General features: G+C 44.3%; 1 protein-coding gene across 1 annotated transcript; it reads right to left on the bottom strand.

Annotated features, from left to right (window-relative positions):
• Nucleotides 1-494: 494 nt before the first annotated feature.
• On the bottom strand, nucleotides 495-23,885 carry CLTA (clathrin light chain A). Its single transcript, XM_069962201.1, has 5 exons — nucleotides 23,539-23,885; nucleotides 15,022-15,050; nucleotides 13,264-13,381; nucleotides 11,314-11,425; nucleotides 495-952 (listed from the first exon to the last, which is right to left on the bottom strand). Exons 1-5 carry the CDS (start codon nucleotides 23,711-23,713, stop codon nucleotides 781-783), a joined length of 606 nt encoding a protein of 201 aa, XP_069818302.1. The 5' UTR covers nucleotides 23,714-23,885; the 3' UTR covers nucleotides 495-780.
• Nucleotides 23,886-24,879: the final 994 nt, after the last annotated feature.

Here is a 24,879-nt window from a genome sequence, read left to right as displayed (position 1 = left end):
CAGGGGGGAGAAGTATGGTGGAGAGAAGCACAGGGGGGGGGGGGGGAGAAGAAAACAGGCCCAGGTTTCACACTGAGTGAGTATAAATACATTTAGAATCTATATTATTAACTATATGTATAATATCTACTGTTTTAGTGTCATTGTGCCATTTTGGTTGGTGGTGTGCCCCGGGATTTTTAAAGTATAAAAAGTGTGCCGCGGCTCAAAAAAGGTTGAAAATCACTGATTTACTGAGTAGGAAATGTAATCATTTTATAGTTCGCACGCATGCAGCAATACCAAATATGTTTTTTGTTTCCCTTTAAAAAAAAAATATAATAATAATAATAAAATCAGTCGCTCATGCAGATCACTACTGGTACAGCCTGCCACATGTGACTACATACTTCATTTATGATGTTGCAGTGTTGATGACTTTATAAGAAAAATATGCTTATTGTGACACTAGAGAGTGGTGGATGGATAATGCACACAGACTGAAATAATCATAGTTATTTGACCATATATAGACCTTTAATATCACTAATACATTTCTGCACAAATCCAATGACAATCTGCATTACACTGAGACTATGATCAGGTGTGGAGTTTCCTCCCAAACACAATTTCTCAGTACAAGGGAGAAACAGGAGCAATTACATACAATGATCAAATATCAAATACATGAGGAGGTTTGGTCCAGAAAAGGAGGAAAATGTAAAATTTTTAATTTTGCAAACATAGCTTCTCTGAGATTAAAATATTGGAAGTGTCATATTGTTTTGTCATTCTTTCTTCTCAGTGAACCAATGGAGCCTGCTTGAGTGATATCAGGACAGAGCGCATACGCGAAACATCTTTTGCTTGCTTGCTAGACTTGGGGTTAAAGTCACAAAGACGAGCCACTCTTTCCCACTCAGTTCCTGGGGATGTTTCTTCAACATCACTTACAAACGCTTCCTCTGCAGCCCTGAAAAGCAGCAAACACACAAATTAGAGAGAGATCAGAGACAAATTATTTATGCCCCCTCGGGTTACGGGAATTCAATCACACAGTTTCCTATTCCTTCAAAACGGCATCAACCAAAATGCATTCAACATGGTTTCAGGACATAAGTAGACATGATGTTAACATAAGAGTGTCCGAGGTTTACATTTATCACCAAGTATATAAATGTAGAAACCAGGTAAGGGAACAATATACTTTATCATGATGATTAGGCCCAGTTCAGATTAAAGAAATACAGCTACACTATAAACTGCATGGATGTTTGCCCCTGGTGTCAGGACCAGCTGTTACTGTGTCACTCAGTACCATGTTAAAGCATTATTTCACAAGCACATAAGCACATTCGTATCAAAATGAGACAACTGAAGCAGCTGCTGAACATACAAAGCCTGGAAATCTAGTAAGTGGCACTAAGCCATTGTATACAGCTACTACACCTATACCTTCTGCATATATACACACACGTCAAGCTAAAAAGCTATACTCCTTTCAGCAGATGACCATTCGCTGCCCAGTCTAGACATAAGTCTAACGTAATGTTACAAAGTTAAGGGGAAGAGGATATTGAAAGCCTTGGCAAAGAATTACATAAATGTCCTAAGTAATCTAAATGCCTGATGGTTGCTAGTGTCTCCATCCATAATCTACATTACTCAAGAAGCAGCCAAACCGTAAGGGAGGATAAAACAAATGCAACATGTAAAAAAGCAGAGGGGGGAAAAAAAACTACAATAAGGATGAGCTTCCACTGGAAGGTGTGATCACATTAGGACGTACGGTGGGTATACACCACTGCAGACAGATCACTACGACACTAGCACTAACCATGGGACGGACAGGTTAAGGGGGCAGTGAGAAGATTTTACTTAACTGTTCTAGGCTGTAGCAAGGATGGTTTATGTTTGTGCTTATAGGTGAAGAGAAGAAATAAAAACAAGAAAAAGTTTAAGTCAGATATAGAAGATGAAAATGAACGTAATGTTGATGACAAGCAGGGCATGCATTATGAGACAAGCTGGCATGCCGGCAGATTTACTTGATCTTCAGCAACAATTAGAAAATGCACAAAGGCTGCAATGCTAATGTATTCAAAGTCAGGGGCGAAAGGAAAGTGTACAGGCGGGAGAAACTATGGGAGAATTAGAGTCTTCAATTCTATTCATGAGAGTGCAGGTTTCTGCTGCAGAGCACAATAATTAAAGTGTATGATGCGGCTGAACACCCACACAGAACAGAAGAATACATGGGAGACTTCTCTATTGTGTGCAGCCAGGATCACAGCTCACAACTATCTGAAAGGAGATTGTGTAGGTTGCTGAAAATATCCTGTGTGCACTAGATACAGCAGAGCAGTGACAAGGCAGGGGCATATACACAAACCATGACAGGGAGAACTGTCTTTACAAAGCAAAACTAAGAAACTAAAAAAATACTGCGAACTGCGAAGATCCACAACCTACCTAAAACCTGGAAATGGCTATACGGACTCAGTTCTGGCCATGCGAACTGCGAAGATCCACAAGCCACCTAAAACCTGGAAATGGCTATACTATATGCACAGTATTGCTCTCGCATACAATGCCAGGGAGTGCCTCTATTACTGTAAAGCAGCAGAGTCTAGGGACTGGATGACAATAGGCATTGCTTGCATACCTAGAAACACATAGCAATCCTACTTACAGGAAGAATTATAAAACATACATTCTACTGAATCCATATTAAGAAAACAAAAACACTGCTAAGTTAACTGGTAGAAGCATGGCTCAATTAAAGGGTAACTGTCATAGCAAGAAAATCTCATTGAATGGGGTACGTTGGGTGTTAGAGATCTGTCGTACAACAGATCCAGCAGAGGGTCATGGGTTCAGATTATTAAATAATGCTCTATGCAGACCTTGGTAAAAATCCAGGTTAGAATGAAATATTTTCCAAAAACTGCCCATACAGGGAACAAATATCATATATGGGCTCTGTCCCCTACATGCACACTGTAGATTAAGGGTGCCTTCACACACACCGGATCTGCAGCAGATCCGCAGCAGATTTGATGCTGTGTTCAGTTATTTAGATCAAATCAGCTGCAGACCTGCTGCGGATCAGCAGCAGAAAATCCGCTGCAACACGGTGTGTGTAAAGCTACCCTAAATAAGCCATCATCTGATTCTTCACTATATATCTTAAAGGGATTGCCCACATGTACCATGTTACTTTATAAAGCATTGCAATGATCCTTACTGTAACAAGAAGTTTTCCCTGCAGTCCCATTCTCTCTCTAATCAAGTTGCTCAGCCCCCGCTAACCTCCTGCCTCTCTAGGCAGCCGGACAGCTCATCTGTCCATTCATGGCTGCCTATGGTGGAGCATATAATGATGCACATCACTGTGCCTCTGCCATTTCTCCTGAGCTCACTGTACTACCATAGAGAAGATACAGAGATATGCATCATAACCCGTTTCTCTACAGCAGCCATGCATTGACCAATGAGCTGTCTGGTTGCATACAGAGAAGAAGCAGGAGCAAGTTGGGGGGTGGGAGTGGTCAGTGACAGTAAGGCAATTACATTGCAATGGTTTGTGATAAAAAAAAAAAAAAAAAAAAAAAAAAAAAAGCTGCTTTACATGTACACAAGTCTGAATTTAAAGCGACACTGTACCTACAATCTGCCCCCCAAACTACTTGTACCTTCGGATAGCTGCTTTTAATCCCCGATCTGTCCTGGGTTCCGTTTGGCAGGTGATGCAGTTATTGTCCTAAAAAACAATTTTTAAACTAGCGGCTCCGTGTCAACTTGGCGTGGCCTAGAGTGTCTATGCCCTAGGCCTGCACCGCCTCTGTTCCTCCTCCTCCCCCATCCTGCTCATCATTATAAACGCCCCTGGGCAGGATTCCTCCTCTTTAGAGTTTTCACATGTGCTTTAGCAAGCCGCAGAACAGATAAGGAAGAGAAATCCCGCCCAGGGGCGTTCCGAATGATGGGAAGGAGGAACAGAGAGGCAGCACCTGTGCTCCTGGCCACCCCAGTTTGACACAGCCCTGCTAGTTTCAGAGTTGTTTTTTAGGACAATAAATGCATCCCCTGCCGAACAGACAACAAGACAGATCTTGGATTAAAAGCAGCTATCTGATGGTGCAAACGGGTTGGGGTCAGAGTGTGGGTACAGAGTCGCTTTTATATATCTATTATATCAGACAACACAGGAACAGACTTCCAGCAAATGTTTACTAAGCAGCTGACACAATGTGGTGAAACATAGAACGTACATGCTTTTAGCTCAACTTCACTAAAAATCATTTAAAGGGGTAGTGCGGCGCAAAAAAATTATTCACAGAATAACACACATTACAAAGTTATACAACTTTGTAATGTATGTTATGTCTGTGAATCGCCCCCTTCCCTGTGTCCCACCACCCCCGCCCGTGTACCCGGAAGTGTGGTGCATTATATATTACCTGATCAGTGTCGAGGCCGTTCGCCATCTTGTGCCAAACGTCATCTTCGGACGGAAGGCCGAATCCCTGCCGCCGTCCCTCCTCCGCCGCGTCACAACTGTGCTCAGCCACGATTGGCTGAGCACAGTTATGCTCAGCCAATCGCGGCTGAGCGGCTGATGACGCAGCGGAGGGGGGGGGGGGGCGCGCGGCAGGGATTCGGCCGTCCGTCCGAAGATGACGTTTGGCACAAGATGGCGGACGGCCTCGACACCGATCAGGTAATGTATAATGCACCACACACTTCCGGGTACACGGGCGGGGGTGGTGGGACACGGGGAAGGGGGTGATTCACAGACATAACATACATTACAAAGTTGTTCTGTGAATAATTTTTTAGCACCGCACTACCCCTTTAAGTGAAAAAATAATAAAAAAATAAAATAAAAGTAAATTCACAGTTTTTATCTTCCCTAGCAGGTAGTTAAAGGGGCATTGACTAACAAGACGTGGATGGCACATAGTACAGCTATTTGACATCACATGCAGGAATGGCTTCACCTGCATGCAATAATCAGGATATGTGCCTGCTCTCTCCACGTCTAGGAAAAAGTTAAGACGCATGCGCCAACACCAGCTGTTCTGTCTAGAAGCAACAAAACAGCACAGCCACTACACAATGTACATGAGAGATACAATAAGTTCATAAGTTTCATGACTCTGCTGATCACATATCCACAGGATTGGCCGTCAAAAAGCTGTCCAATGGGTTTACCCTGGAAAAAACCCTTTGAAGCTTATTCATCATTACATGCTAGTGACAGGATGAGGTATAAAAATCCTGCCAGTGCAATGTCTGTTCAGTCGCATGCCGGAGACCAAATTATTTCGACAGCGCCGCTGACATTGTACTGGCAGGATTTTTACAGCGCATCCTGCCATGAAATGATGGGTGTGCTTTTAACTGTATCTTAAAGGGGTTGGCCACTTTATACTAAAAGCGTTCAGTATACAGTATTAGTAAATGTACTAACTGCACTTACTGTGTACCTCAGAGCTAAAATTGGACTCCTCTCCTCCAGGCTGTGCTGTCCTGTGGTGAGTCTGTCCATAAGGCGGCCCCGCCCCCCAGTGTTCACCACTGAGCCTGTATATGCCTATGAAGGACACTGGGGGCAGCACATGGTCACATGCTCGTCCATCTTGTGGACAGACGCGCCACAGAGCAGGGCAGCCCAGCCTGGAGGAGGGGAGCCTGATATTAGCTCTATGAGGTACACAGGGAGCTGCTGTCAGTAAGTGCAGTGAATATACTTACTAAGGCTGGGTTCACACTATGTATATTTGAGGCTGTATTTGTGAGGCTGTATAGCAACCAAAACCAGGAGTGGATTGAAAAAACAGAAAGGCTATGTTCACATAATGTTGTAATTGAGTGGATGGCCGTCATTTAATGGCAAATTTTTGCTGTTATTTTAAAACAACGGCTGTTATATTGAAATAATGGCAGTTATTTACCGTTATATGACGGCCATCCACTCAATTTCAACATTGTGTGAACAGAGCCTTTCTGTGTTTTCAATCCACTCCTGGTTTTGGTTGCTATGAGGACCTGACTTGAGGACCAAATACTGCCTGAAGTATACAGTGTGTGAACCCAGCCTTATACTGTACACTGACCTATTTTACTATAAAGTGACCAACCCCTTTAACTGTCAAACAACTTACTGCTCGTCTTTACCCAGAGGTATGGGCACATAACAGTCCATCTGTATGAGACTGAGGGGTAGATTTATGCATGGTTTACGCCCATTTGCAGGCGTAACTCATGATAAATCAGACACAGCCCTGCCATGCCTGCCGATCAGGCAAGCAGTGCTTACGGCTGGTGGACGCCACAGAAAAGGTAAGAATCTGTGCTGTCTGGGCAGTACGCCAGAGGCGCAATTTTATTATATGTGGCCCAAAGTGTTCAGCAGAGTGCCTCGGTCCCTTTGTTCCAATGAGCATTGAGCAGCCTTTGGCTATGACCACACAACTTTTTTTTTGACTATATGAACACTAACTGCTTTTATTTCAAAACAATGGCCATTATTCCACAAATAATGGATATTGTTTTAAAATACCATTCTATTATTATATTTGGCTGTTAAATGACATAAAAAAGGGCTGTCAAACTATGTATCCACTAGTTTTTAAATAGCATACACTACAGGGTAATGTGAGAAAACCTAACACACCATACAGACCTTAAAGTAAATGTATAGACAAACCACAATCATTTACACATAAATGGTACACAAAATGGGTTGGAAAAGAATGGTGCACACACACCAGTAGTGTAAGCCATAATGATGCTACATCTGCTCTTGCTGCCTGGTCAGTATCGGGAAATGTCCATAGCTCAACAGCTGTATTCTGCCTAAACATTTTATTTCTGTGGAAATCACCCAACCGGCAAACTGAGATGGGTGTCACCATAATGTCAGACTACTGATTTCCCAATGGGGAAACAGGTGGAAGAGGTTGTCTTAACCTGCTTGAGGACACTGTGTTGATATCTAATATTTTAAGTAGGCACATGCACTCTATAGAAAGGATAAATTGGCACCTTTTTTATGACACTCCCCAAACCACTCGATCCTAAAGCACCAGGAAGATGAGAAATGCCAGGTTACACTTTAATGTGCCATCCTCTCTTCTTCCCATAACCGCAAAAGTAATTTGTTTCAACAGGATAAGGAGGACCTCCCTGAATCCTGCTGATTTTCAGTCACTGTGATACATGGATTTTGCCCAGTCTTTGATCTATAGGATGGCCAGTACATTCTGGCTGCTCACCAGATTTTTGTATAATCTACATAGAAGCTAGGTGGCCTTGAAGGTTCTTCATATTGTCCACACTTCTCCAGTCTGCTTCTTGCGGTAAAAGCATCACTTATTTGCCCACCAGTACTTCACGGTTATCCACATACTCAACGCCTTTTCTTATTACCTACTACTTATCTGTCTCACCTTCCACAAAAGCGCAAACACAGTAACACAAAAAAGAACAGCCATGAACAGTAGAATTAGTAATTTTGCAACATACACATAACCAATCACGTCAGCGAAGGGTTGTTTGTAGAAAGCTTCATCTGCCACCCTACAGACAGCAAGTAGTCCCAAAAGAAGGCAAGCAGGTAAAGAAGAAAAGAGGGAGAGAGCATTGAAAAGAGGAGAACCTTAGCAAAAGGGTTAAATAGGCACGAAGAATAAAACGAGAATTAAGAAAAACATGCATGAACACACCATAGCACAAAATAGCTTTGACAGTCAATTTAACAATGATAAATAGGAAAAAAGCAATGCAACCATTAATAGAAAGAGAAAGAAATGGCATCTATTACGGCAAACACTTATGTATTTTTAATTTTACACTCACACTACGAAAGTGGCCAAAATGCCATGAGATAGAACAACTTGGTTGCAGATATTATCCAGGATTAGAGGGGTTATCCAGGGTTAGAGAAAGCCCAGCACCACCCCTGTCCTAAGGTTGTGTGTGGTATTAAAATTCAGCTACATTCACTTCTATGGAACGGAGCTACAAAACCACACCTAAACTTAAGATAGGGTTGGTGCAGTTTACAGAGAAAGCGGACATGTTTTTCTAAGTCTTGATAACCTCTCGAGAGCAACTATTATATTTATAGAGCATAGTGTTAAAACTGAACTCTAATGGGTTACTACAGGAAACAGGGCAAGGTTTTCCTCTGGTCTTATCCATACATAAAAGGGTCTGTTTTATACATTTTACCAAGTCAACTAAAAGCTCTATTCTGGCCACAGTGGTGCTGCAAATAGCAGTGGGAGTATACAGGCAGCAGTTCAGTGCTATGACTCACAGAATGGTGTTGGGAGTGTAACCTTAAAAACATACGGCTAAACACTAAGCTGGAGCACTTCTATGCTGTACATCTCATGAAGCTGACAATTAGAAAAAAAGATGTATATTACTGTATATATTACTGTATATAATAAAGTAATAAACTAGCAGTAAAGTCTACAGAACATGAGAGGAGTATACCTACACTGTATATAAAGGGATTTTGCATGCATACATACATACATACAGTGATGGTCAAAAGTTTTGAGAACGACACAAATATACTTTCACATGATCTGCTGCCCTTTGGTTTTTATGTGTGTTTGTCAGATGTTTTTATCACATACAGAAATATAATTGCAATCATGTTATGAGTAACAAAAGCTTATATTGACAGTTAAATGAGTTCATGCAGCAAGTCAATATTTGCAGTGTTGACCCTTCTTCTTCAGGACCTCTGCGATTCTCCCTGGCATGCTCTCAATCAACTTCTGGACCAAATCCTGACTGATAGCAGTCCATTCTTGCACAATCAATGCTTGCATTTTGTCAGAATTGTTTGTCCACCCGTGATAATTGACCACAAGTTCTCAATGGGATTAAGATCTGGGGAGTTTCCAGGCCATGGACCCAAAATCTCTGTTTTGTTCCCTGAGCCATTTAGTTATCACCTTTGCTTTATGGCAAGGTGCTCCATCATGCTGGAAAAGGCATTGTTGATCGCCAAACTGCTCTTGGACGGTTGGGAGAAGTTGCTCTTGGAGGACATTCTGGTACCATTCTTTGTTCATGGCTGTGTTTTTAGGCAAGACTGTGAGGGAGCCGATTCAATTGGCTGAGAAGCAACCCCACACATGAATGGTTTCAGGATGCTTTACAGTTGGCATGAGACAAGACTGGTGGTAGCTCTCACCTCGTCTTCTCCGAATAAGCTCTTTTCCAGATGTCCCAAACAATCGGAAAGGGGATTCATCAGGGAAAATGACTTTACCCCAGTCCTCAGCAGTCCACTCCCTGTAACTTTTGCAGAATATCAGTCTGTACCTGATGTTTTTTCTGGAGAAAAGTGGCTTCTTTGCTGCGCCCGTGAGACCAAGCCATGCTCCACGAGTCTCCGCCTCACAGTGCGTGCAGATGCACTCACTCCTGCCTGCTGCCATTCCTGAGCAAGCTCTGCACTGCTGGTAGCCCGATCCCGCAGCTGAAACACTTTTAAGAGATGGTCCTAGCGCTTGCTGGTTTTTCTTGGGCGCCCTGGAGCCTTTTTGGCAACAATGGAACCTCTCTCCCTTAAGTTCTTGATGATGCGATAAGATTGTTGACTGAGGTGCAATCTTTCTAGCTGTGATACTCTTCCATGTTAGGCCATTTTGTGCAGTGCAATGATGACTAAACGTGTTTCTTTAGAGATAACCATGGTTAACAGAAGAGAAACAATGATGCCAAGCACCAGCCTCCTTTTAAAGTGTCCAGTGGTGTCATTCTTACTTAATCATGACAGATTGATCTCCAGCCCTGTCCTCATCAACACCCACACCTGTATTATTGGAGCAATCACTGAAAAAATGTAATGTTGCATTTACACGTAACGATTATCATGCGAATTTGCGCCATAACGATCGAATTTGAACGGTAATCATACGTGAAAACGCAGCAAAAGTTTAAACGACGAACGAGAAATCGTTCATTTTGATCTTACAACATGTTCTCAAATAGTCGTTCACAAAAACCCCCCAAAAAAACAATGGGTGAGATAGGCTTAAGCGATCGCAAAATGATCGCAAAACGGATTTTCCGTACGATGTATCGTACCAACTAAACGCTGATTGTTATGGAAAAAAAAATAGTCACCCCCGACATAGTTAATCGTACGAACGGCCCAATTATCGTTTCGTGTAAACGCAGCATTAGCTGGTCCTTTTAAGGCAGGGCTGCAATGATGTTGAAATGTGTTTTGGGGAGATAAAGTTCATTTTCTAGGCAAATATTGACTTTGCAAGTAATTGCTGTAAAGCTGATCACTCTTTATAACATTCTGGAGTATATGCAATTTGCCATTTTAAAAACTGAAGCAGTAGACTTTGTAAAAATTAATATTTGTATTATTCTCAAAACTTTTGGCCATGACTGTACATACACTTTTCAACATTTTACATAGCATTTTTGTTCTGTAACCTTTTGTGTATGTGTTTTTTCTTGGTGGAGATTTACAGAAAAGCCTATGGCCTTCAAGGCAAGAGCGGTGCTGTTTCTGGGAAAAAGCGGCCATGTTTTCCTGAGCCTGGATACCCCTTTAAAGGGGTTATCCAGCACTATAAAAACATGGCCACTTTCTTCCAGAGACAGTGCCGCTCTTGTCTCCAGTTTGGGTGCAGATTTTGCAACTTTGTTCCATTGAAGTAAACATAGCTTAATTGCAAACCACACCTGAACTGTAGACAAGAGTGGTGCTGCCTGTGGAAGAAAGTGGCCATGTTTTTTTCTAACAATGGATAACCCCTCAGTCAGCTGCAATTCACATTCCAAACTGCTGACATTGTTGGGACAAGGAGGCAACTGATATCTTTTATATATTCATCTGTGCTTACAGAATGTAAAAAAAATTAAAAAGGTTTAATTTGGAAAAATTTGGCTAGAGGTTGTCAGTAGTCCTTGGGGACCCAACTAATGCTTGTATTATGCCAGTTGTTGTCGATGTAAACTACGTAATGCTTTGTGTCTTCTGTATTGGGGCTGCAGAAGTGAATCAGTAAGGGGCCCCTGCAGGTTGCAGTGGATTACTTGTTACCATAGGGGCAGGACACTATGTGCTCAGGTTATTTTCAGTGCACAACTCTTACTATTTAGAAGCCTTATTTTATGCTGACTTTTTGCAAACTTTCTAGGCTAAATATTACAGCACTTTCTTAGCATTCACATGCTCAACAAAATAAACTTATATAGAGTATTTCAACAAATCATTAACTGTATGCATAATCCATAAACCTACACATTCGGATTAGGGATGAAAAAGGCCAACATTACCGATTATTTGCCTTTGTTTTCTGTAACAGTTCATCTTGTCTGGCATACCACTCTTCTAGTTCTTTCGAAGCTTTCTCTTTCCATTCAGATTCTTGTTTTTTAGAATTTGCATCTGTGTAAAAGGCATAAAATACTGAATATACAGAACAAATTGCTTGATAAAAAGAATATATACATTGCCCAATGTATGTAAGGAAAAAGCTGACAATTTTAAAGCAAGCCCTTAAGCGTGGGCTCTGGGACTTAGAAGACCAATTGGGTTTGTGCAAAGTACCAACCTGGCATGGTCGTATCAGTGATACCCAAACTTCAAGCCACAGAATGAATTTAAAGGGGTAGTGCAGCGGTAAAGAATTATTGACAGAATAACACACATTACAAAGTTATACAACTTTGTAATGTATGTTATGTCTGTGAATGGCCCCCTTCCCCGTGTTCCACCCCCCCCACCCGTGTACCCGGAAGTGTGGTGCGCTATACATTCCTGTCACGTGCCGACTCGTCTCCGATCTTCAGTCTGCGAAGTCGTCTTCGGACGGCCGGGCCGAATCCCTCCGAGCGTCCTGAGTGCCGGCCGCCCTCTTCAGCGTCATCAGATGCTTAGCCGCGATTGGCTGAGCACAGTTATGCTCAGCCAATCGCGGCTGAGCAGCCGATGACGCTGAAGACTTTGTAATGTGTGTTATTCTGTCAATTCTTTACCGCCGCACTACCCCTTTAAAGATCAGGTCAGCATGCATCATGACAGGTTCATTCTGTCGCTGCAGAACAGGTGCCCCCCTTTATGACAATATTCCCTAATAGCAGTGGTATCCTTCAGCAGGATAGGGCATTCTTCGAAGACGATATGGTTCGAAGACGATAAAAGGGAGGAAGGGAGGTTGGTATTGATTTCAGTAGCATCATTTAAATAAGTTCAAGGGAGGCCTGGATGCTTTACTTGAACAATATAATATTACAAGTTATGGGCATTAGATTTCCAGTGAGGCGTTGGTCCAGGGATTATTCTGGTTGCCGTTGGGGGAGTTTTCTCCCTGTGGTGGGGCGGTTGTCGTCTGCCTCGTAGGGTTTTTTGCCTTCCCTGGATCGACACAGTAGGGTTTCCCTAGGTTGAACCTGATGGACTCTGGTCTTCTTTTAACCTTATGTACTATGTTACTATCTGTAAGATATGGCTTACTGGGGTGGAGGAGGGAATTATTAAACGTTTTAAGCAAATAAAGCTTAGATTTCTCTAGCCTGCTGTTCTGTTCCCATAGCGCACAGGGTGCTGAGGATGAAGGTTATTTTTCTGCCTTCATCTTCAGTGTTTTAGGAAATCTTGACTTTATTTCATATGCAAATAAGGTGGTTTGGCGCACCGGGGGCGGTAAACCTGCCCTCAGTGCAGCGATCAGCCCCTCCTAATGATAATTATCTGGTGCTCTGCAGTGATGAGCACCAGAGCACATCACACATCACTGCAGAGGACCCCCCCCCCATATTCATAAGGAAGGATGTGTGCAATGAGAGCAGTTTTCCCACCGCCAGTGCACCAAACCACCACCTGCATATAGAATAAAGTAAAGATTTCCCAAAAACGCCACTAAGGACCAAGGTAAGGTTAGAAAATGACCTTTATCCTTCGCATCCTGTGCATTTGTGGGAACATAACAGTAATCACTATATAATGACAAAGATGATGAAATCTTTATGCTATCATTCCTTGCCTTCTTCTTGTTCTATTTGTCATCAGTAAAAATACATTCTTGTTTGCATCCAACGGCTTAAAAGCCAAACCAAGTCCTGGCGTTAAATAATTTAGCAGCAAAGAGCCCTTTCCTATTGAGACAGTGTAAACTGTAGCTCTCAGGTTACAGTCGCATCTGCATCAGTGGCTCTGTCCTGCACCTCTGTCACTGAATCCTCCTGTAGATACTTGAGGGAAAAAAACTAAAAAGAAATTCTTACCAAGCATTTCTAAACGACTCCTTTGCTCTTCCCTCCATTTGCGGATGCTCTCTGGCTCTGCTTGTAGTCGATCGGCTTGGGAAATTGCTGCATAACTATCTGTTGGTCCATTAGATTCCTAAGCAAACAGTAAGTAGGATATCCATGTAAAGCATGCTTTGCATTCTGGAACATAGAAGAGGGATGTCTCCTAGGGCAGCACCCTCTAGGATATCCATATGCCCTGACACGCTGCCCAAACCACACATCATCAGGGCAGCTCCTTCCCACTCCAACAGCCTTGACTCAGAGAGAGGGAGGAAGAGCCCAGAGCCCTAGCAATCAAAGCCGCTGTGGTGGGGGATCCTACCAGGGACTGCCCCAATAACATGCGATTCAAGCAACATGAAAGTCATCATAGGTTCTCTTTAAAGTGTCACTGTCATTATAACTTTCAAAATGTAAACCAAAAGTAGTTTTGATATAAAGCTAGTTTGCAATTAACATTCAAATTATTATTTTTTTTATCATGGAAAACATAGTACTCCCTGTTTTCTGACTTTTTTTTTTCCTCAAAGAGTCAGAAAACAAGAAGTCCTATGTTTCCCTGGTCATCTGAGCGCTCAAAGAGAGAAGGTAGTCATGTGACTGACAGACACATTGAGCTGGGACTCTCTGTACTGGCCGGAATTCCTGTGTTTAGTCTGTTTTTTTCAACCAGCACAAGTCAGAAAATCTGCCTTCAGGAGACTGGACCTGGATTTCTGGTAAGTATAGCTTTGTTTTACAGCATGATAAACAAAAATGAACGTATATTGCAAACTAGCTTTATAACACATCTACTGTTGATTTAGATTTTGTACGTTATAACGACAGGTACACTTTAAGGATGAAGATAATAGAGAGGTAAAATTTAAAACGACTCAAAGGCTATTACAAGTCAAGTTCTGTATTACCAAGATGCCATGTACTGCAACAAGTAAGAGAATTTTCCTGAATCTGTGAAAGCAGCAATACTGAATAATGCAGGGGCATGAGTGAGAAACACTAACTATATATAGGCATTTGCTAAGTGCAAAAATATTGGCGAGGCAGAGAAGTGTTATTAATGACAAGAACAAAGAATACACAAATGCAAGCAGTTGGGTCAACAGCTCATCAATAATAAATAAATATAGATAGAGAGAAGTCCTGAAAATCCTACCAGCAAGCGCATCACATAAACCATAAACATGTATATACTCAGACAGATATCTTTTAAAGCAACTCTGTAAGCACAATCTGACACCCCCCCCCCCCTCTTCAAAACAACTTTTAAACTTGCAGCCCCGTGCCCAGCGGACGGTACTTAAGAGTATCTGTGCCCTAACTTTGCACCACCCCTCTGTCCCTCCTCCCCACCCAAATTCATCATTAGGAATGCTACTGGAACATTTTCTCCTGTATGAACATTGAACAGGTGCCGTAAAGATCCAGCCCATGTCCAGTATTCACACAGCTGACAAATAGAAGACAATCTGCCTGAAACATTCCTAATGATGAGGAGGGCGGGGAGGAGGGACAGAGAGGTTGTGCCGGCCTAATGCATACACAATCTAAGCCACAATCTGGGGGGGTCAGATTGTGGGTACAGAGTCGCTTTAACCAAGGCATCTATGGCATAATAGTGCCAAGCTTACATTACAGGTATATAAACACGCAGCATGACATGACAGTATCCATCAATACGGCATGTGAAATGAATGCTGTAAGCTGGCATCAAATCATCCTTCCTATTACCTGGTAGAAGTCGCCATTCAGAACACCATCTGTATAACAAAAAGAAAAAAAAAATAAACACATCTGAATAAAATAGATACTAGCTAAAACAGTTCTACATGACATCAATGTTACACATATAACTCATGCTACCTTCACACAAGGTTTGTCGGCAGGACATCCATACCAAATTGTGTGGAATACTACTAAATGTTACTGTATGCCAAATGACGGGACTCTATTTAAACACACTTTTAATGGGGTTTATACAGGCTTAGAAAAAGATAAAAGACATCCTCTTCTAGAAACAGCACCTTTCCTGTCCTCAGATTGGGTGTGTTATTGTAGCTCAGTTGAGCACAACTGTAATACCACACACAACCTGAGGACAAGGGTGATGCTGTTTTTGCAAGTAGCTGTGCTTTCTCTAATGCTGGATAACCCGGTGGTAAATATTACTAAATAACTGGACATTGTGCTCTAGAACTACATAACTTCCACTCAACAAGGAGCACTATAACTAGGACCTAAAGGTACACTACAGAGCCAAGTAAGGGTCCATTTACACAGAAAGATTATCTGGCAGATTATCTGCCAAAGATTTGAAGCCAAAGCCAGGAATGGATTTGAAAAGAGGAGAAATCTCAGGCTTTCCTTTATGACCTGTTCTCTGTTTATTGTCCATTCCTGGCTTTGGCTTCAAATCTTTGGCAGATAATCTGTCAGATAATCTTTCTGTGTAAAAGGACCCCAAGTCTAGAGATCTATAGTACACGGTTGGGAGGGTTAGTGAAGCCATTTAGACCAATGGAGAAACCAGCCTTTGAGAATTCTAATTAACATAGACATTAAAGGGGTAGCGCAGCGTTTCAAAATTATTCACTAAATAACACACATTACAAAGTTATACAACTTTGTAATGTATGTTAGGTTAGTGAATGGCCCCCTTCCCCGTGTCCTCCCCCCCCCCCCACGCTAGACCAGGAAGTGTGATACATTATACTCGCCTGATTTGTGTCGACCCCCGTCCGCCATTTTGGGACAATGATGACTGTAACTCAACTGTGCTCAGCCAATCTCGGCTGAGCAGCTGATGACGCGGCAGAGGGGGGCCGGCATGAGGGACGGATGGAGCGGTTCGGCCGGCCTCCCGAAGATTACATCATTGTCCCAAAATGGCGGACGGGGGTCGACACAAATCAGGCAAGTATAATTTATCACACTTCCGGGTCTAGTGTGTGTGTGTGTGTGGGGGGGGGGGGGGGGGGAAGAGACACGGGGAAGGGGGCCATTCACTAACATATCATACATTACAAAGTTGTATAACTTTGTAATGTATGTTATTTAGTGAATACTTTTGAAACGCCGCACTACTCCTTTAAAAGGAGTTTTCTGACAAAGCCCTTTCTCAACTGTCTAATAAATATATTGGTCTAGTGTATGTCCTGTAAAGGAATATCCTGTTCCTGACGTATACTCTAGCAGGGAATTCAGCCAACTATCTTCCTCCCCCATTATGTGAACATAGTGGGTGGAGTTATAGTCAATAGAGTGTAGCAGAGAGGAGAGGGAGTTGGCTGACTTAAAATAACTGTATTTACTATCAAATATTTATTTATGAGACAGTTAAAAATAGGTTGGAAACCCCCTGTAATAACAGAACATTAGAATTAGGCAGGTCATGTCTATGAGCATTCTCTACTTGGCTCCTGGGAGTTCTCCAGCCAAGTAATACCTAACCAAAGCATAGACACATTGTCGGTACTAACCTTCATCCTCCTCTCCGTATGCTGAAATATTACATCAAATATGTCAGATTTGGTAAAAAGATAGTAATGAGTAAGAAAACCAGCCAGTATAAAGGATCGTTTGCTTAGGACAAGCCATGGGATTCTATAAGTTGTATTAAAAACTTTTAATTCCAAAAGTTGGCACACCAGGGTAAGTATACTCGGGTCAATAAGGATAAAGAGAAATAAGAACCCTATTCCCCACCAGCCGGTGGGTAATCTAGGCCCAGATATTATATCAAAATATATTCGACTGTCTTTACGCGTTGCACCTGGACTGTTAGTCGGGATTGTCAAGAGACTGGAGGTACAATGATCAGATAAAGTAAAACGGGGGGGGGGGGGTTGTCACAATGTGCCTCCTTCACTTAAGCACGTATTCCATAATACCAGATCTCCAATATACACTTTGAGCATAGGGCGCACAGGTATATACCCACAGTGTACCAAGCTATAAAAAGATATACACATATGATCCCAGGTAAATATTCATATTTCTATGTTTCTTGTATCAAAGATATATCCCTGTGATAAAAGTCAATAGATAGAAATACTGCCAGCAGTGGCCAGGATGGAACACCACAATCCTCAAAATCAATAAGGCATCAGTGTAGGTCTACATATAGATAAAAATGCAGCCAATCATATCCATCATGAGGAACCACAGTCATCAGCAATGCTCTGGCATTCCCATCCACTGTTGCATTTGTCAGAATATTGCATCAATCAATAAACATGTCTTGGACTTACAAGGTATATACAAGCCACTTAAAGGGAACCTGTCCCCCCGAACCCACCCTGCATACATACCTGTTCCTGCATGTCCCGCTGCTGGTCCAGCTGTGGCTCATCTACGCGCTCAATAGGTAAATGAGCGGAGATGAGTCCTATGGCCATTTGACTCCTCTCCGCCCGGGGTGACAGGTTCCCTTTGAGTACACTTATAAGTATGATAGGCAGAAATGCAGATGGGAAAAGAAAATATCCCTCACGGAATGACTCACAACCTCCCTCGTGTGCCAGTGATGGCGACTCTGGTCGTGGTGAATCTGCTTATTTTAAATGGAGAGAAAGTGGGACTAGTGATGTTCTTTACCGGTTGACTAACCTGGCCCAAGCATTGGAATTGGTTATCCTGAGTTCTAGTATTCCCGCTATTGGCCCCGGACAGGTCAGAGTGTGTTCTACTTCCTAAAGAGGACGCTGTTTTCATGCTTCTGGGGAGTTCCTGATACTGAATGTAACTACTGGAGCACAGGTGCTTTCCACCCAAGATGAAGCGTGACGCCCAAAGTGACGTATCGCTCCCAGCCGCATGATGGAACGCATAACACCTCCCTGATGTGTAATGGTGGAGCGCAAATTTATTCCATCAGTCCGGGTAAAACGCGCAGAGACAGTAGAGTATATTTTGAAATAATATCGGGGACCAGATTACCCACCGGCTGGTGGGGATAGGGTCCTAATTTCTCTTTATCCTTAATGACCCAACTTACCTTGGTGTGCTAATTTTTGGAATTAGAAATTTTTAATTATAAAAGTTAGAATATATTATGTGACCCTGTACAATGTTCTTATACCTCACATTAATGACATTTTCTCTGTGCATCGGTATTGAGTGCTGTATCTTTGATATCCCATGAGTTGTTCTATTTGCTGTATCTGCTTTTTACAATGACCATTTGAACTGTTTTATCCTCAGGAATTTCCTCCTTTTCAACCCGCACAGCAAAACACAGTTCCTGTAAAGCAGCACCATTTCAGAACTGGGCTTCCTGGCTGACACAGTGATCATTCGCTGCATGTAGGTCTCTGAATGCTTTCCCTTCTTGTTGGTTTATTGTGAAGAAAAAAAAAAAAAAAAAAATGAGAAAAATAAACCTGCTTAACTGGTAACTTTGGAAGAACTGGAGTCCTTCACTATTTATAGCGTCTTAAAGGGGTTATCCAGCGCTACAAAAACATGGCCACTTTCTTCCAGAGACAGTCCCACTCTTGTCTCCAGCTTGGGCGGGGTTTTGCTGCTCAGTTCCATTGAAGTGAATGGAGCTTAATTGCAAACCGCACCTGGAGACAAGAGTCGTTATGTCTCTGAAAGAAAGTGGCCATGTTTTTGTAGCACTGGTTAACCCCTTTAACTAACATGTTCCTAGGCCCTATTTACTTCATGTTTAGGGGCTCCATCACCAGTATCGCCAATGCACAACACAGCACTGCCATAGGCTTTAATAGACCCAAAGTAGCCAACAATCACAATAACTATGTTTGGTTAATATAATTAGCTTGTGTGCCAAGAAAACAAAACATATACAGACCAAACTACTAGTCTATGGCTGAATAATGGGTATGCCACACATAGGGGGAGATTTATCAAACATGGTGTAAAGTGAAGCTGGCTCAGTTGCCCCTAGCAACCAATCAGATTCCACCTTTCATTTTCCAAAGAGTCTGTGAGGAACGAAAGGTGGAATCTGATTGGTTGCTAGGGGCAACTGAGCCAGTTTCATTTACACCATGTTTGATAAATCTCCCCCCTTATGTTGGCCCTTAGCCACATTTTCTACTATTGTGTGGCCATTTGTATAGTTTATAAGACAGACATTCAGGGAAAAGAACTATTATGCAAAGGAGATATGGTTATTCCACTAAGAAGTGACCTTTCAACTCAATGTCCTGGCATTCCACATTGGATGTGGTCTCCTGTAATTCACAGACGGACATCTTTACTACAGAATGGACAGGTCAGACACACAAGTCCAGGAGGCTGATAGTTGAACTGGCCATCAAGAACTTCTATAGACAACTTACAAGTTGACTATGCACATAGGATCAGGAGTGGCCACTACACAGCTGATGAAATTTACGCTGGATCATTTACGTGAACATTAATATGACCAAAAGCATTATAGTAAAGAGCAGATTCACTGTCACAAAGTGATGGATGAACTGTAGATGGCCAATCATTGGCTTAACCAACGTCCAAAGGAAGCCGACATTACTGGTCACCCCACTGCGGTTATCTTATGAATACTCATACATGCTACCATATCAGGGACTGACTGCGGGAATCTGTTTGTCCTGTGTGGAGTTGTCATTCATTATGACAATAACCAGTTCACTAATGTATGGCTAGTAATTCACTGATCAGCTGTCCAAAAATGCCTAAACTATGGACAGCTCTATCCCTGATAAGCTACGCGGGTTATCATGGCAGTGAATAGTTGGAGAGCAGCGGGGAGATGTGGAGCGCTTACATCAGCACTTTTCCAGCTCACTTCCTTTCCAATATAAAACCAAACAGGAAAGCCAGGAAAGTGAGTAGTGAGCCATGCCTTCTTGCCTCAATGAACACTCTGGATACTATACAGCTTTCTACTATTAAGTGCTGACCGTGCAAAGAATTTAATAGGAATACAGCGCTCTTTCTATAACCTCCTGGAACATTTCACACTTTGGTTTAACATAAGGATCTCACAACCATCGGATTAGAAAATAAAAGTACTTACCCAATGTTTTATGGGCAGTTGAGTTTTAATACATTTCCTCTATTGTTGTATCTCACACTAACATTGTTAACACAATTTCCTCTTGTACCTTCACCATAAGGCCCTTTGTTAATATGGTGTGTGTCCAAACCATCAGGTGCCTTAAAGTGACTCTGTACCCACAATCTGCTCCCCCCAAACTACTTGTACCTTCGGATAGCGGCTTTTAATCCAAGATCTGTCCTGGGGTCCGTTCGGCAGGTGATGCAGTTATTGTCCTAAAAAACAACTTTTAAACTTGCAGCCCATAGTATCTGTGCCCTAACTTTGCACCACCCCTCCGTCCCTCCTCCCCACCCGGAACATTTTCTCCTGTCTGAACATTGTACAGGTGCCTTAACGATCCAGCCCATGTTCAGTATTCACACAGGTGAGGAATAGGAGACAAACTGCCTGGAGCATTCCTAATGATAAGGAGGATGGGGATGAGGGACAGAGAGGTTGTGCCAGCCTAAGGCATACATAATTAGGCACAGGGCTGACAGTTTAAAGTTGCTTTTTGGGACAATAACTGCATTACTTGACAAACGGACCCGGGACAGATCTTGGATTAAAAGCAGCTATCTGAAAGTGACTGTACCACCAGGCCCAGGCTGAAGCATTGGAGGCGGGCCGACCCACCCTTAGTGGGAGGAAACCCTAGCCCCTCTATGATAGGGTTCCATTGATTGTAATGGAGTCACGTCATGGAGGGGCTGGAGTTTCTTCCCACTAAGGGTGGGTCGGCCCGCCTCCAGTGCTTCAGCCTGGGCCTGGTGGTACAGTCACTTGAAGGTACAAGCGGTTTGGGGGGGTCACATTGTGGATACAGAGTCACTTTAAACAGTATTGTCATTGCACACAGACAAGTTTCCATCGAGCAAATGTAAGAGTACAGTTACATCATAAGTTGGCCCTCTATTGCATGGATATGTTGACATTCTGTCATAATGGGAGGTGCATACATCAATACACAGAGAGGTGTGGGCCCCATAGACTTTAATGGTCTGAACATTATCAGCTAGTGACTACTTTTAGGTCATTTTCAGAGAGTATATCATTTTTAACCTGGTTTGCTGTTCTTTACGGTCAGAATCTAAACATGTAGACATTCAGCAAATGGCCTGAATGCAGTCACCAGCTGTGTCCGAACCACTGAAGTCTATGGATGCCTCTCTGCATGATTATGTGATATACAGGCAAATAGTGATGTGAACCTACAAGGAAAACTACGCACCAGCGTCATCACATGGCGACAGTAATGTCTACATAAAATCCTCTTACCATGTCACCCGGAGTAACAGCCAGTAATCTGCTGGTGTCAGCTATACAGTTATTTACAGGCTAATCCACAAACTAGAGGAGCACTGAATTATTAACAGTGTCTACTAAGAGATCACCATACACCACAGCCAGGAGGTAACAATATACTGCCATACACCACAGCCAGGAGGTAACAATATACTGCCATACAGAGCCCAGCCGGGAGGTAACAATATCCTCCCATACAGAGCCCAGCCGGGAGGTAACAATATCCTCCCATACAGAGCCCAGCCGGGAGGTAATAATATCCTCCCATACAGAGCCCAGCCGGGAGGTAATAATATCCTCCCATACAGAGCCCAGCCGGGAGGTAACAATATCCTCCCATACAGAGCCCAGCCGGGAGGGATATCCTCCCATACAGAGCCCAGCCGGGAGGGATATCCTCCCATACAGAGCCCAGCCGGGAGGGATATCCTCCCATACAGAGCCCAGCCGGGAGGGATATCCTCCCATACAGAGCCCAGCCGGGAGGGATATCCTCCCATACAGAGCCCAGCCGGGAGGGATATCCTCCCATACAGAGCCCAGCCGGGAGGGATATCCTCCCATACAGAGCCCAGCCGGGAGGGATATCCTCCCATACAGAGCCCAGCCGGGAGGGATATCCTCCCATACAGAGCCCAGCCGGGAGGGATATCCTCCCATACAGAGCCCAGCCGGGAGGGATATCCTCCCATACAGAGCCCAGCCGGGAGGGATATCCTCCCATACAGAGCCCAGCCGGGAGGGATATCCTCCCATACAGAGCCCAGCCGGGAGGGATATCCTCCCATACAGAGCCCAGCCGGGAGGGATATCCTCCCATACAGAGCCCAGCCGGGAGGGATATCCTCCCATACAGAGCCCAGCCGGGAGGGATATCCTCCCATACAGAGCCCAGCCGGGAGGGATATCCTCCCATACAGAGCCCAGCCGGGAGGGATATCCTCCCATACAGAGCCCAGCCGGGAGGGATATCCTCCCATACAGAGCCCAGCCGGGAGGGATATCCTCCCATACAGAGCCCAGCCGGGAGGGATATCCTCCCATACAGAGCCCAGCCGGGAGGGATATCCTCCCATACAGAGCCCAGCCGGGAGGGATATCCTCCCATACAGAGCCCAGCCGGGAGGGATATCCTCCCATACAGAGCCCAGCCGGGAGGGATATCCTCCCATACAGAGCCCAGCCGGGAGGGATATCCTCCCATACAGAGCCCAGCCGGGAGGGATATCCTCCCATACAGAGCCCAGCCGGGAGGGATATCCTCCCATACAGAGCCCAGCCGGGAGGGATATCCTCCCATACAGAGCCCAGCCGGGAGGGATATCCTCCCATACAGAGCCCAGCCGGGAGGGATATCCTCCCATACAGCCCGGCCAGGAGGTATATCCTCCCTTACAGAGCCCAGCCGGGAGGGATATCCTCCCATACAGCCCGGCCGGGAGGGATATCCTCCCATACAGCCCGGCCGGGAGGGATATCCTCCCATACAGCCCGGCCGGGAGGGATATCCTCCCATACAGCCCGGCCGGGAGGGATATCCTCCCATACAGCCCGGCCAGGAGGTATATCCTCCCATACAGCCCGGCCAGGAGGTATATCCTCCCATACATTACTATGGGGCTCCCTGAATGAATGACATTATAGATGTATGCCCACTGAGGGTGACCCCGGGATTCCGCCCGTATATGGCACAGCCGTGCAGGTCTCCCGGCCCCTCCAGGACATCCCCCGCAGTCAGGGAGCCGCCATACTGGCTGAGCATCCTCCAAGTGCTCTGACGTCCCAGCACATAATGGCGATCAGAGGACGAGCCCCCCCTCCCACCCCGTGTCCTGCCGGGACAGAGGACACAGACCGGGCCCCGTGCCCTAGGTGTGAGGCCCCCGGTAAGCAGCCGGGCCCCCTCCGCTCACCTGCCGTCCCGTCGTGCAGAGCGCTGGGCACTTCCCCGCCGTCCAGGATACTGAAGCCTTCATCATTCTCGATGCCGGCGATCTCACTCTCCTGCTGTGCCAGGAAGGCGGCGGCCGGGTCCTCCTCGGCGGACACTCCGTTACCGACAGAGCCGAAAGCGTCAAACTCCGACATGATGATTGCAGAAAAGGGGCGACTAGAGCAGGAGGCGACGTGTGATCAGGTGACCCGGGCTGATATGTGCGATGTTTCGTCCTGCAGATCCTTCCCGATCACACTCCTGCCACCGGCGATCGCCAGAGGATAGTCACGGAAGTGACGCACACCGGGAGAGGCGGCAATAGACGTAACGTCAAGTGTGGCAGGAAGGGACGTCACGTGGTCCGCGTCAGCTGACCCTGAGTGATGAATGAGGTGTGACCTGTGGGCAGCGCTGCAGTAGCTGTCAGTCCTGTGGTGATGTAACCTGTGATCCCTATCAGTCCCTACATATTACAGGCGTCTCACTGGCTGTAGGGACATTGGCTGCTGGAAGCTATTGCAGTGTGTGTGCCGGGGGGCAGCTTGGGCTTTACCTCATAGTAAAAACCCCATCGCTTGCATTCCTTCACCACCACATGTGTGAATCTAGCCTAATAAAGCTTTTATCCTTTGGCCTATGGGGCTGTGTGAGGTGTAGTTTTTGCACCATGAGCTGTACTTTCTATTGTTAGCTTCCTTGCATATATGCAACCTTTTTCATTTTTTATGAATTTAATGTGACCAAAAATCATCGCTTTTCCATTGTGGTGGGTTTTTGCACTTACAATGCGAGATCAGAAATGTGATAGTTTAAGAGTTCATGCGATTCCTCTCGCAGCAATAGCAAATGTGTTTTCTCAATTATTTATAAAATGGGAAAAGTGGGGTGATTTAAACTTTTATTATGGGATGGGATGTTTTTTTAAACTTTTTTTTCCTGTAATTTCTAGTCCCCTTGGACTTCTATGGAAACTGCACTGATCTGTCATAGAGATCAATGCAATACATATGAACAGTGGTCCCTCCACATACGATATTAAAGGACAAGTGCCATGAAAAACTTTTTCCCAGTAATTGAAGCACATTACAAAGTTATATAACTCTGTGGAAGTGTCCTAACTCACACAGACCTAATTACTGTCGTCACCTTCACCAAGCTCTTCTCTCAGCTCCTTCTCCTGTTACAGCAGCCCCCCCCCCCCCCTGCCTTGTGAGGTGACTCAGCTTGCTCAGCTCCCATTGGCTGAACAACTGCAAGCCATCACTTGGACTGGGGAGGGGGGGCTGCTGTAACAGGACCTAGAGCAGCCCTCCTGCTG

Source organism: Dendropsophus ebraccatus, chromosome 3 (genome assembly GCF_027789765.1).
Source record: "Dendropsophus ebraccatus isolate aDenEbr1 chromosome 3, aDenEbr1.pat, whole genome shotgun sequence".
NCBI lineage: Eukaryota > Metazoa > Chordata > Amphibia > Anura > Hylidae > Dendropsophus > Dendropsophus ebraccatus.
The sequence above is the reverse complement of the archived record's forward strand: the minus strand, read 5'-3'. Positions and strand labels throughout refer to the sequence as shown.